General features: G+C 33.5%; 1 protein-coding gene across 1 annotated transcript; it reads right to left on the reverse strand.

Moving 5' to 3' along the window:
• Positions 1-388: 388 nt before the first annotated feature.
• Positions 389-2563, reverse strand: LOC126709476 (probable inactive patatin-like protein 9). The gene is made up of 2 exons (XM_050409730.1): positions 1206-2563; positions 389-762 (listed from the first exon to the last, which is right to left on the reverse strand). The coding sequence occupies exons 1-2, from the start codon at positions 2139-2141 to the stop codon at positions 547-549; spliced, it is 1152 nt and encodes a 383-aa protein (XP_050265687.1). The 5' UTR covers positions 2142-2563; the 3' UTR covers positions 389-546.
• Positions 2564-15646: the final 13083 nt, after the last annotated feature.

Consider the following 15646-nt stretch of genomic DNA (forward strand, 5'->3'; position numbering starts at 1 on the left):
GATATATTTATCAACCAAATCTGTAAAAACAACTTTATAAATTATAATGATGCTTCCCAATCACCCAATAACGGTGTCTTTAATGCTTCTTTTATCTATCCATATAATTAATGAGAATTTACCTCCTCAGCCTCATTGCCTCATGTCATGGAGACATGAGAATTGCGTCACATTCTTTTGGCATTGATCCCATATTCATCTCACAGAATAACAGCTGAAGTCTTTTGTAACTTTTTTTAAAAACAAAATGAAGACTTGCTTAAAATTGTACTTTAATTAATAGGTTAATTCATACCAAAATTGTAAATTTACCCTTAATTCAAAATCAACTACACCGAGAGAGAGAGAGAGAGAGAGAGAGAGAGAGAGAGAGAGAGAGAGAGAGAGAGAGAGAGAACAGGTCATTATTATTAGCTGCTATTTAACGCGGAAACAGAGACAGTCAAGTAGACCTGAGTTTGGTTACACTTACATTGCCTCAAAAAGATTAACCCACCCCCCCTCCCCCAAAATAATATAAATAATAATAATAATAATAATAACTAACTAACGGCCATTGGCGAGAGGGCTAACGGCGGAATCCTTGCAAGGACTAGGTGGAAGACTGGTTTTCCCTGAAGCAACAAGTCGTTGTACAAAACTCTCAATCCTCTCTCCGTTAGTCTCCGTCAGTAACCGTTTCCCGCCAAACGGTAACGACTCCACTCCTCTCTCATTCAACACTTCCTCCATTTTCGCCCCCATCACTCCTAAACCATTCGCCTGCCCACATTTAATGCCGTCAATCATCAAAATTAAAAACACAAATTCATAATCTTAAAAATCAACATATAATTGGGACCATTCAAATTATTACACTAGTTCATTTTTGTTACATGTATGTCAATGTAATCTTTTTTTTCTTTTTTTTAATAAGATAAAATCTCTACTATAGTATATATATATATATATATATATAACTTCTTTTTGAAAACTTGAACTTCGTCCTTATCCCCACATTTTATAAACCATAATACTTATAGAATAATAACCGCACCAATAGTTCATAATGGTGATATAATCTTAACATATCATCTTTAAAATTATTATAGGAATATCAATTAGCGCGTGGAAAGATACTAGTAAAAATAACTTAGATTAGATTAGATGGAATAACTAAACATTACCTTTTTTTTTTTTTTGATAAGTAAATAACTAAACATTACCTGAATTCTAACGTAGTCTGTACGGTTATAACAGAAGGCGTTCCCTAACATTTGGTCAATGGTTTCCGAAACGCCGTCGAGGACAATGTCAACCACCGTAGATGTTGAGCACGCGCCGTTATAACGAACTTTCTGTGCACAGCCATTACCGGTTAACGGACCGTTACCTAACGACAAAACCAAGAGGTCTTCGACGCCGTTAACGGACGGAAAATCGCGCTTATTGTGGAGCGCGTGAGTGACGGCAGCGGCGGTAGGGTTGTTCATGACTAGACCGCCGTCAACGGCGGAGCAAGAGGTTTTTCCGTCCACGGACGTTAGATTAAACGGCTTGAAGAGACTCGGCGTAGCTGACGTGGCGCGGCAGACTTTCCAGAGCTCGAAGTTGAAGCTCGGTGACTCGGACGCGTCGGCTCGGGAGAAAACGAAAGGCGCGGAGCTTTTGAGGTCGAAGCACGGAACGAGAAGAGGCTTACACGTGTCCTTCAAGGTCAAAACGGCGCCATCTTCTCTATTGAACATTTCTTTGAGCATCGTGTCCATGCTTTTCCCAGAGTATCTCTTTCGCCGGCGGAAAACTCCGGCGAGTCTGAGCTTGAAAAGCTCGGAGTTTTTAGCGGCGATGAGATTAACAGCGTCTCTAGCAGAGAACAGAGGCCTGCCTGAACCGTCATCGGCGGAGATCATGACGGCTAGGAGTGCTCCGACACCGGTTCCGGCGATGAGATCAAAGAAATCAGCGATTCGCGCGTGAGGATCACCGGTTTTGAGGCGGATCTGGTCCTCGAGGTGAACGAGGGCAGCGCCGGCTACAATGCCGGTGGTTCCGCCTCCGTCGATGCTGAGAATCCGAGTCTTCTTCGTGGTTTCACAGTGCGAGAGCCATTTCTGCTCCAGCTTCGTGAAGATCTCCAGCGTAACCTTGCTGAGCTCCATAATTCCTCTGTTGTAGCAATTTGTTTAGAGAGAAATAGAAGAAAGCGAGGCTTTTGATAGCGTATCTCGGTGAGTGTGTGAACGTGAAGGGAAGGTAATAAAATCAATCACGGTTTGTTGCAGGGACACATTAATAATGCATGCCTCTCATCTCATCAACACAAACAAACAACAATGCATTATACTATACTATACTATACTGTGAAAGAAAGAAAGAAAGAAAGAAAGAAAGAAAACTGTGGTTTCTCTCTCTCTCTTTCTCTCCTTTGGTTTAGGTTTCTCTTTCTCACACTTTTGAGTCTGTGTGCTCTAAATTCAGTGAAAACAAACAATAACTATGGGGATGGGGGAGAGTGTGAGTGTGAGCTTAGCTTAGCTTTGCTTTGGGGTGGTGGTTATATACGCCACTCTCCTTCTCCTCCTACCTGGACCTTTCCTCTCTTTTGTTTTTACAGCTTTTTAACTCTTACGTGTTTGGACAGACCTTGCACGTGCAATTGTGCGTGTTCGTATTGGGTTACGGGAAGCGCCAATCTCGGCTATTCACCCGGCTCGGCTCGCGCTCACTTACTTAAGTTAACTAAACTGTCTTACTGTTTTTATTTTTTATTTTTATTTTTGGGGTCTGACTGAGCTAGATATATATATATACAGAGACACACAGTAGAAACACCACGGAACCAACCTAAGCAAAGAAATTTGTGCCTTTGATTAACGAGGGAACATGTTACTTGTGCCACCTTAATTAAGGTTCTGAAATAGTAATAAAATACGAAGGGAAGTGACTAATTTAATTGTTTTAAGACCAAATGGAATGGAACAGAACGGTAATGAATTATAGTACTTGAGAGCGTTTTATCTAGGAAATGAGGTAATTAAAAGCTTGCATGTGTTACGGTGTAAGACATAATAATGTGCAGTAATACATCCTCCCGAATGTGTGAATGGCAAGGTTAGTTTCTGATTTTGTTTTTAATATTATATTTGTGAAGTTTATATTACAAGCTAGAATGAAAACAGTGAAGTGAATTCCAAGTGGACTAGTTAAATTACCAAAGAGATTGGGGGGTACTAATTATTAATGTAGTAAAAAAGTGGGAGGAAATTATGCAATAGAGCAGGAATAGCCTGAAAGGAAACTTCCAAGTCAAGCAAAGTAAAATAGCTTTGGTAGCCAATATATGTGTCATATTTGGATCTAAAGGTGTTATAGAGGTTATAGTGGTTCAATCATATCTGAGAAAGCTATCCATACTCCTACACATGGTGAAACTAGATATCAGGATTTGAGTTTGAAAGGATGTTCCACTACTTCTGCGAGTAAATTGGCTGCTGTGTTGTAATTGGCGTGTTATATTGCAGGGCTAGGAGACATGGAAAACATAGCCCATACCATGGCTAAGCTAGCTTCAGTACCTAGCCACTTTCAATTTAGATGTGGAACTAATTAATTATTTAGCAGATGCAAATTACATATAAAACTTTTTTCTTTCATCAATAACTAGCAGGTGTGGAACTTAGGTAGATATACATTTTAGCAGTGAAAATTTCGAAGCTTGTGTGGAAACTTTGGATTTTGTCCATCAAGGGATTTGTCATTTGTTGTCAATAACTTTAATTTGTGTGTTTATATGGACGTGTGCATGCATGTTGGGTTGCTAATTTCTTATCAATCAGTTCCAAAAGAAGAAAAAGGAAAGCCTCATCTTTAACTTTAAACATCATCCATAAAACGAGGAACAAAGAAAAGGAAATTCCAACAACAACAACAAGAATCTTAAATTGGATTGGTTTAAGGTCTTTTTCTGGTTATTACTTATTACTATCATTTGTTTGTCCGTATTATGTCTCAAGCTTGGGGAGCTGTGACTATTGGCTTTGATGGAGAGGAATTTTACTTTAGGGCCTCCGCATATTATTGTATGTGACTTGCACCAACATCATGCCTTTGTATTCATTTGTCACATGCATGATTGTCAAAATCCTGATCTAGATTTTATGATCTTACGATTTTACAATCCCATCTACCCAAAACGATTTGGATCTTTCAAAAGCCTTTGCGATTGTTTAGGATCGGTAGGATCGTACGATTCTAACAATTCCAAAAGACCTTAGTTTCTTGTAATCTTCTTTCACTTGACAGAAGACTCAGTTGGACCTAAATGAAAAATGAAATCCCAATAGACCAAGTTTTTCCATTCTAATGTAGAGAGAGTGTCAGTTGGACCCAAATAAAAAAAAATCCCAATTGAGTGTCACGTTTTGAGATTTTTGGTCTCTTTAAATGATGCTTACAAATGAATGTAATGATGTATGGTAATTATATTAATGAATGTATAATTTATGTGATTATTTAATACACCAATGTGTATTTTTTGTTTTTTTCTCAAATAATGTAGGATCTTATGATCCACGATCTGATCTCACCTACCTCCCAGATCCTACATAAGATCCCGATTTTGATAACCTTGGTAGCAAGTATGTGCAAAGGCCTACAAACTTAATATGATCTGCACCAACCTTGTGTTTATGTATTTATGAGTATCTATTTCCTTTATTTGTCTATTTAACAACATCATTGATTCATTGTACCAAGAACATACAATTAATACAAGGATAGAACTTGTAAGGCTCTTGTCTGAAATATATGATAGTTTTGTGGCCCTAAAGCTTAATTGGTAAGTGGAATCCTCTATGAATTTTTTATTTAAAAAATTATTTTAATTTTTATAGTCTATGACGTTCATTTATATATATGATAATTTTTTTTTTCCATTAAGCTAAAATAGCAATGAGTGGATTTTTTCTTCTTTAGGATGAGATTCGTTTTCAAGTCTTTTATTGCAAGAATTTAGGAAGTAGATTAAAGGTGAGAGACAGAGAGAGAGAGAGAGAGATACACACACATTGAGTGTATGTTTGGTATGATTAATTTTGTCAACTTATTTTACTATTCAACTTATTTTTGCTACTATTCATGGACTCCACTACACTTTTTGGTACTATTCATGAGTCACACTGTACTATTTCAGCAAACTTTTACCTTTATCTACATTACTTTTAGCAAAAAGTTTTTAGTTTTAATAAAATAAGTGGATCTCAAATAGACAGTGTTCATTTGAGATGGACTGGAATTTTTAGCTCATTCGCAATTTTAGTTTATTTTTTTAACATTCATGGGTCCTGTTGCACTTTTTGATACTATTTACGAGTCTTATTGTACTATCAGCTTATTTTTTAATTTTTTTTTTTTACACTTTCAACAAAAAGTTTTCAATTTCAACTAAATAAACTGTCCCAAACAGACCCTGAATATCATAATTACACTGCCAAAAATTTTAATAATACAGGCCAACTCTACCAATAAGTTGAATTATGAACGAAATAGCTAGACGGATTTGGTAAATTTATTGATATCCAGAAAGAGCAGAGCAAGGTAATTAATTTTCTCTCATCTTACTTCACCTGTTTTTTCAGAATCAATTATTAAAGGGTTTTTCAAATTTTGTCATTGTTTCTTACTCGTTTGTCATAATTGACAGTTATAATTTTACCTTTAGCTAAAGTTGGGCATATTAATTGGTGTCACCATGTTTGCCATATGAGGTCCCAAAATTCTATTCATGGAATCATGGTGTTGGAGATTCGAATGTGAGAAATTCCTTTTCAACTGCCAAAATTTTGCAATTTCATTGCGCCACCAGAAATTGAATACTGAATAGTGCTTGCAGTGGGAGTGTGGGACAAATGCCAATATCTGGTTACTCAATAAATATGGGGATAAGGTTCAAGTTCAACTACTAGATGAGTTGTATGCTTAGACTTAGTTAATGCAGGTATTGGCTATATGGTTACACTTACATACAAATTGGAATCATATATAGGAACTAAATGTAGGCATAAATTTTGAACTGAAAACTATATATAATATTTCCCTCCCCCCCCTTCCTTTTTGATTAATGGTTCCATAGGGTAACAATCATATTTTTGAAATAATATATTATCTAACTAGAACATACTTAAGTATCCAATCTATATCTATATAATAATATCTAAAAGTTAGAGTATAGCATTTATTATTGTTATATTCTTGTTAAGCTATATCAATGTTGCATTTTGGTCTACTTTGGTCTATTCAGTTTACTTTAATCCATTTCGGTCTACTTTAGTCCATTTCAAAAATGAGAAAAAACATTTTTGGGTTAAGAGTACATATTCTAAATTCAAATTTATTAAAAAAAATATATATAGATCTCAAACTCGTTCCAAATTTATTAATTCTCAATTGCACACTTGGGTTGTTCCCTGAGTTCGGGCTAAATGAGGTTGAGAGATTTTCATGTTGGATTGTTTATCTAGTTGTCCCAACATGTGTGAGGATGTGGTATGGTATGAAGATAATTTTGGCATTAGTACAAAACTATCTTTTCTAATTTGTCACCCCAATTTTATAATCTTAGCTCCACCACCTCCAAGGGAATAACACTAATTTTTTAAAAACTATTTTTCATTGGATTCATCTAAGAAATCTTTTCTTTTTTTAAATGTCAATAATTACAACAATGAAGAAGAGGGGTTCAAATCTCAGTTCTCTTAATAAAGGAAACTCAGATTCGATTATGCCAGTGAATTACAAGGTTTTTGGCATCATCTAACAATTTTGAAATAAGAAAATATAGGCAATTGTTCTTTTAGTAGGCGTGGAGCTCATATCCATAAGACTCGTACGAAACAATTCTTGCGCGATAACATGACATGAGATATGTCCTCCAAATCTTTTAGCTAAAACTTTCATGTTGACAAAATTTGTAGGCCTTACATGAGGCAGGTAGTTGGACTTTTTAAAGTATGCTGACAACTTGGACCATTGGCCCAATCGGCAGAGTTATGACATCAGGCCCACCCATATTTTACATAATATGGAGCTTCACGTCCTATCTAAAAAGGTTAAAGCCCAGATATTTCTCGTGAGGATAAGCACAATAATGAATAATGATACATATTGGGGATAACCAAGCTACCAGTTGTGAGATTGAGATGGCACACTGATATTAATTTGAAGAATTGATTTAATAAATGGAACTATTAAGTTGCACAGTAGTTTTCACATGCAAGATGAAGAAATTTTATTGAGGTTGAAACTGCTTTTCATCTGTGCATACACTAAAAAATTGCAGAAATCATTCTGAATAATTCAATTTAATAATTAAAATTTCCTTAAATGGGTAACAGTTTGTACTTTGTAGCAATAGTAATTCCACAAAAATAATCATAGCTAGAAACAACACCAGATTTTAAAAGGCAAAACATGCAAGAACCCCAGTAGCCATGAAGAGCTGAAAAGCAAGAAGGTGTTTGAAAAATTGGTTAGAGGAAGCACTGCTCTTAGATGGGCCTGGGGCAGGTGCATGTCCCTCAGTTGGGCTTGGGCTTGGGCTCAGACTTGGGCTTGGACTTGTTGAAGTTTTAGGAACCCTGATGTCTACCTTCTGACCAACCTCGCAGTGGCCCGGGACGCCACAGATATAGTAGTAGTGACCAGGTTTCGTAATGGGCAAAGAGTCATTCCCAGAGATACGAACAAATTTTGGGTCAGTTGAGTTGCATGACTTGAAATTCTCATAGGTCACTAACATCACATTGTTTTCTATGGGGTTGTACACGAAACCTGCATTTGAAGAGGAGCCAATAACAATTTACAATTAGCATGTATCTAAATGTTGATTTACTAAGAAAGTTTTGACATTAAAAAAAAATAAATAAAAAATAGAAGGAATTTTCAAATACCTACCAAATAGCCTAATATTAACGTCTCTTTTGGGCATGATCTATTGTTATCTTATTACGTACTATCAAACTTCTATTCTTACAATTTCAATGTGTCACTCATGGCTTATATATATATATATATATATATATATATATGTGTGTGTGTGTGTGTGTTTTGTTTGTCAAACAATTTCACGGAGAACATGATTGCACGAATTGTTCATGTTGCATCTTGGATTAATGTAAGAAGGAATTTTTTTTATCACATTAATTTGCTCCCAAGACCTTTGACTTTTTCTAATTTTTATAATTAGAGTCAAACTTTAAAAGGCTGTATGTGAGTGAAACTACCAAATTAAATCCCTGAAAGTGCTACAGTTACAAACTATTTTACAATATTTTTACAAATTATTGTTGTAGCCAACTTCTTATTGGTTCTCATTTAAACCTACTAATAACAACATTTTTTTTATTTACCAATAATCACTCATCACATTAGCAGTTTGTAAAAAAATTTGTAAAAAAGTTTGCATTTTTAGCATTTTCCCAATAGATTATATAGCCCCTAAATATAGGGCTTCCTTTAATCTGCTTCCTAAGTTCATACTTAGAGACAAACCTTGGTGCTATGCATTTATCTATTTGGTTGCTTTCTTTCTTTCAGTGTCAAATGTTTGTTCACATGAAAAGAGGAGGATTGCGATAACTTGGCTACCAATGTAAAGATTTAATCACTCTATTGTGAATGTGTTGAAAATACTACTAAAACTATCTAGCTAGGCATAAAGCTAATAGATTCAAATCTATAGAAAAAGATTCAGCAAAAAGAAAATCTACAAAATAATTAAGAAGTTATACCACACACATATCAAAAAGAGGTTATGCGGTTCAATTATATAAGAGGAATAAGAGGTATATTTGGTGGGGAGTGTTTTCCCCTTCCTAGGGTTGTAAATGAACCAAATCAATCATAAACAACTCGGACTCGGCTTAATAAAAAACTTATTCATGTTTGTTTGTTTATAAATAAGTTAAGCTTGAGCCTTAGTTTAAGGCTCATTTAATAAACAAGCTGATCCCAAGCAAAAAAATTTGTTCACGAATAAGCTCGTGAGCTATTAGGCTTGATACAAAACTATTCAAGCATAAATTCATTTATAAGTTTATATGTGTTAGCTAAATATACTCATTATACATATCTTAATAATGACATGACCAACATGAGATCATTACATATTACCTTAATTTTTTTTTCTTCCCTCTAAACTAACCAAGAACCACTTTAGATTATAGTTACATTTAAAAATAAACTAATTAATTACGTAGGCCACATATGATCCTTCCTTATCAATCATTTAAAGTAAAATTGTGAAACATGTTAGTACTTTCTCATTCATAATAGTTATAGACAAGTATTTTTTTAGTTCTTCAACGTCTAACATGAATGTAAAAATTGTATTTTGAATAATTGTTGAAGCTGTAGACAAGAAATGATAAATGAATGAATTTAGTTATGTAAATTTTTAATTTGAATAATGGCTAATCATAAGTAGGACTAGATGTATGATAAAATGAGTATACTATTTTCTTTTTCTTTTTCTTAATTTTAGAGATTTAAACATTTGATACTGTAATTTTTTTAGATTTCAAGCTCAAAAGCTTAAGCCGAGCTCGAGTTTGAGCTTGATATTAAGCTTAAGCTTGGCTTGACTAATTAATCAAGCCAAGCCAAACCAAGCTCAAGCTTTTTGGCTTTCTCACAAGTTCAAGCTCAAACACTATTTTTAGGTTTGTCATGAGCTCGAGCCAAGTTTGAGTTTTTTACTTTTCTTGATTAATCAAGCTTGAATATGCTTTACTCGACAAAGCTCAATTTGTTTATGGTCCTACTCCTACCCCTACCCCACTGCCTCGGCCACTCATCATTGATTATTTGATAACACAAATAGTATAGACCACGTACAATATATTAACAAGAAAACCCAAGTATATCAAACAAAAAAAGAACAAAATTTTAGGAATGAGAGTGAAGGAATAAATTGAAAAGAAACAAAAAGGTTATAAACCTATTATTTGATTCTAGCTCCCTCTTTCTTCCTTCCCATGAGCCCACACACATATTAAAAGGCAAAAAAAATGTAAAAATTTTCTCTCAAGCTCATAAAAAAATTGAGATTGTGAAAAGATACTGGAATCAAGAGAAAATACTTCATAATTTATTTGATTCATTTTACATATTTTTCATCTTCTTCCTCTAAATAAGTAATATATATTGTATTTTTTCTCTTTAATTTGATGCTTTGTTTTTTTTTCCCCTATTATAATAAGATGTAGATCTAGAGAGAAAGAAAACACAATTCTCCAATATAATCAATCATTCAATAGATAAAGCCTGATATTGAAAACAGTGATAAATAAAAAGAGAGACAAGAAGAGCTTACGAATGGTGTCCCCAACGCGGAACTCCTTAGTTGAAGCCCAACTCTTGTAATCAATATTGCTATCGTTACTCCATCCTCGAAAGTCACCCACCTCATACACAACACCAAAACTGACCTCAATAAGAGCCAAAAAGAAGAACAAAACCATCACATTCTTAACCAAAGCCATGAGAGAAACTATTATGAATTAAAAAAAAAAAAAGGTGCAATAAGGTTGGTGATTTATATTGGTGTAATTAAACAAACCTTTACATGGGCAACTTATATCATAATGCTAAGATTTGCAAGGTAATATTTTCTTTCCTGAATTTGCACCACTAGGTTAGCGGTATTCTATTTCTTTCCCTCTGTGTGTGTTTGTTTCTTCAAAAAAAAAAAAAAAGGTTAGCGGTATTCTCTGGTATATATGGAAAGTTATTTGTGAATTGAGAATGTAATCTTTGATGATTTTTTTTAATGGGGATTTTTGATGATTTATTTCCATATATATATATATATATATGTGTGTGTGTTACAGGGTCAGGGGTCTAGTACTAGACCTAAATCAGTAAAGGGTTAGAAATCTGTATTTTTGAGTTTATAATCTATTTATTTCTTTTTATGTGATAGCCAGGTTGGGAATTATTAAGAGGATTTTGATTGTTGATTGGGATATACATCATGCTAATGGTAGGAAATTTCGTGTTCTATTCTTCTCTAGCTGTTCACGTGTTTGTTAGTTTTAACTTCTTTTTTGATGAAAGTTAGTTTTATCTTTGACTCTCCGGATCCTTGTTACTCGTAGCTACTTTAAACATTTCTTGTTTTACCTTTTCATGTGTATCTGTCAAAATCAAATGGTGTTATTATAGTCCTATTTCGTCAATCTTGTATTGTCATCCTCGGTTACTAATTAACTGAACAGGTATTGAGAAGCAATTTATTTTAAGTAATGCTGGAGATGCAATTTATTTTTTTATTTATAATTATTGACGTGATTTGTTGTGCTTATTACTGGACTTATAGCTTGTGTTTAGGGCGGAGCCATGAATTTTTGTTTGAGAAGCCAAGTTGTATGGTACTAATATATTTATCAAGATAATCCCAAACACACATATATGTATACACACTTTTTTTTTATTATATATACACATAAATATACACACTTTTTATTTGATAAATTATATATATATACACACCAAAAAAAAAAAAAAAAAACTTAGTATTTTCAATCAAAATTATGTTTGATGGCGATTTTTCATAAAATAAAATTCATTTTTACCATTTTCATAGCGAAATTCTTATAAAAAGTTTCATTTTCAATACAAATTATCAAATTTTATACTAAAGTAAGTAAAAAATCTTTTAATTGAACTAATGAAATTTTAAAAAACACGAATGATCCAAAACTTGGAGAAAATAAGTTAAGCTCCGAACATATTTGAAGCTATCTTGCTGTAACCCATTATGTGGTAACTAAAGAGACATTTTATATGTAGTTTTAGTGACAGTATTTTTTTTAATAAGTCAATAACTTGCTAATTGCCACATAACAGGCTGAAAAAGATAAATTTAAACATATTTATTACCAAACTTTATCAAATATTTACATTTTACAATAAAAAATAGAATTGCAAAAAATAAAATTATATCTCTATAACTATTAGACCAATTATTTTTTATAAAAGCATCATTAGACTAATTCAAATATTTGGGGGGCCAACTCTTATTAAAATAATTATATATATTTAAAAAAATTTCAAAATTTTGGAGGGGCCATGGGCCCCCCACCCAATTGCATAGCTCCGCCCCTACTTGTGTTTGTGTGTGTTATTTTATTTATTTTTAATGTATTTATCCATGAATAATTTTTTTTTTTTTTTGTCACATATAGTATTTTGGTTCAACCATCAATTATTCCACAATATTGTGTTGCAAGTGAGTCAACTAAGATTTCCTGTCTTCCTTTGCTTCTAAAAAGAAAAACTAAGATTTCCTGTCATGCAACACATCATCTCCAATTGCCATCTATTTTTCAGGCTTCGACTTAATTACCCTCGATTGGCCTAATAGCTTCTACTACATTTGTAGTGTCCCTGGCCACTGCCAAGCCAGACAGAAGGTTGAAACTGAAATCAAGGTCACCCCAATCCCAATCTTATCAATTCCGTGCACAGGCATGAGCCGATCTCCTTTTTAGTTAAAGGAAAACATTTGCAGTGTTCTTCATTTCTTCTCTCTTCTTTTTTTTTTTTTTTTTTTTTTTTAAATTTTATTTTTGAATTTGAATGGGATATATACAGAAGGACTGCCATTAACATGGTGTCCCACAGGCCACAATATACAATATATGAGTCAAAACTAAAAGAGTATATTAAAGGGGTACTCCCGAGAAGTATGAAAGTTAACAATCAAAATGAAGTCATTTGTGATTTTTATATTAACTTAATCGGTAAAGTTTTTATTGTCAAATAAGGATCTTTAGATAATGTCACATGCAATAAAAATAAAACATAATGATATTTTGATCTAAATTTACAAATGCACTTATATAGAATTGCATGAAGTGCTCACTATAGTCTACACCCTTAGAGTACTCACATCAATGAGTATATAATAGAATGGTAAAACTTTAAGTAACATAGATACAGTACCTTATTTATCCCTTTTAAAATTTAAACATTTGTCTACTTACTTTACGGGAAAACTGCCATTTAACGCTCCGTTATTTCTTTTTCTTTCCCATGTTTCTATGTTTCTGACTATTGAACTCCCGCGGAAAACACAAACGCTCCTACCATTCTCTCTCTCCCTCTCTGTTCTTCTCTTTCTCTCTTTCTTTCCTTCTCTCTCGCTCAGATTGAATGAAATAGACGAATCCAGCTCTCTGTTTTTGCAAATTGGTTGGCTGGCACTAAGTAAATTGGTTGGTATGTATTGGCTAAATCTCATTATAGGTTTTCAATTCTAGTTGCTGAGTTTGTGTTATTTTGAGGTTTAGTAGAGTTTTTTTTTTTTTTGGTTGATTATGATCTGGGTATCAATTTTTGTTATTGGGTCTGTGTTATTATTGTTTTTATTTGGGTTTTCAATTCTAGCTGCTGGGTTTGTATTATTTTGAGGTTTGGTAGAGTTTTCCTTTGGCTATTTCTAATAAAGGTTTCAATTTTGGTTAATGGATCTGTCTTAGTATTGCTTTGGTTAATTTTGATTTGGGTTTTCAATTCTAGCTACTGGGCTTGTGTTATTTTGAGGTATGGTAGAGTTTTCCTTTGGCTATTTCATTAGGCGGTCAAGTTAAAAGCACTTGCAATTGTTTTAATTAGCTTCCTTTGTCTGATAGCATTAACGGAGGAGAATCACTTAGCCCTTATGCTTTTTATTTATTTATTTATTTTTTTGACTGGTTTGCAGTTGCTTAACATTTTTACTATTGCTTTTCAGCTCGCAGTTGCTTAACATTTTTGGCTGGCTTGCTTTGGTTAATTTTAATTTGGGGTTTCAATTCTAGTTGCTGGGTTTGAGTTATTTTGAGGTTTGGAAGAGTTTTCCAATGGCTGAGTTCACCTTGATGAAGCTGAGTTCTATTTTTTTTTCAATGTCTAACGTTTGTCTTTGGTGTTTGATTAATAATTCAAACTAGAGATTTGAAATTGGAAAGGTAAAAGATTCTTAGAATAGCAATCATATACTAATCTTAGAGAATTAAATACAAATATCTTGATTTGCATATTTTGGAAGTTGCTGGATTGATATTTGCAATACCTAGAGATGTTTTAATCGCTAGTGAATTTTTTTGGTTTATTTGTCATATCTTCTAAGACTGCTCTAGTGACTAGTCATTAACATTGTAGCTTGATTTTTAAATGTGGTACGACATTGATTGGTTGCTAATTTAGAACACCAATCCATGTTACTCCTATTGATTCTTTCTTCATGCATATACATTGCAAAACATTTTTTTTTTTTAACTTCTTTCAACAATTCCATCATATATTTTAGTAAATTTTTATATTTTCAGTGAACTTAGTTCATCAAAAGCAATAAGTTGTGTCTGTTAATTTACTGGTTATGGAGAAAGATGGGAAGAACAACCTTGAAGAAGTTGTGTTTGTTGATTCAGAGGAAGATACAACTCCAAAAATTAGAGAAAATGTAGGCACTAAAGAAGATATAACTCCAAAAATTGGAATGGAGTTTGATTCAGAGGATGAGGCATATCTATATTATAATATATATGCTGGATATGTTGGATTCAGTATTTGTAGAGATTGGGTAAATAGAAGTAAGGCAAATAAAACAACTATCATATCCCACAAGTATTGTTGTTTTAAAGCTGGTTACAAGAAGGATGTTGCATATGAAGGAAAGAAATCTAGAATAAAATTAAGATGTGGTTGTGAAGCCCAAATGTTTGTTGTCGCTTATCAGTTTATTTATTGATGCGTGTTTTGGGTACTTTTATTGTTATAACTTATTAGGTGTGACTTCATTAATATTGGGTACTTTTTCTGGTCCAAATTCACTATTGGCCTTTTGATAATTTGAACTGTTTTTGCCTTACTGCCTTTTTTTTCCTCCGCACTGGGTGGCTGCTTTTTTCTGCACTAGTTTTCCTGCACTGGATAGCTGCTGCCTGTAGTGTGTGGGCTGCTGTTTTCTTATTCTGCAATGATTTCCCTCTTGGCACCAGGTTTAGTTGGCAGCATTGGCTTTAGTTTTGTTGTAGTTTAGCTCCAGTCGCATGTATTGTTTTGTTTCCCTTGATTGACCCCAAGTCTATACTTCTTTGCATACAAACTTTATCAATAATATATCTATGATCTATCTTTATCTCCAAAAAAAAAAAAAAAAAACAATATCATTTCACATCATGGAAAATTATTCTTATATACACAAATATGCACTTCCACACATAAATGTAACTGCACATCACATAGCCCTTAGTCCCAACTATTATCTTTAAGTACAGGCAAATGAAGGCTGGTGTGGACTCTTTTTAAAAAGGATGAGGCAACCTGTGGTAAAGATAGAGCCAAAACTCACAATAAATTCAAATGAAATGGCATAAAAGCCCCACTTATTGTTGGAAAAATAATAGTAAGTAAACAAGTTTGATACAACAAACAATATCCCAAATAATTAGCAAGAATGTAAATAAGCAATAATAATAATATAAATTTAAGTAAAGTTAGGAACAATCTCACAGTGCTATAGAATCACGCAAAGAGCGTTGTCCTTAAAGATTGATTCGTGCAACCCAAAGTAAAACTTGGTGCGATTGGTTCTGTTGGCCAAACAACCCCCCAGGATTAG

This window comes from Quercus robur, chromosome 12 (genome assembly GCF_932294415.1).
Source record: "Quercus robur chromosome 12, dhQueRobu3.1, whole genome shotgun sequence".
NCBI lineage: Eukaryota > Viridiplantae > Streptophyta > Magnoliopsida > Fagales > Fagaceae > Quercus > Quercus robur.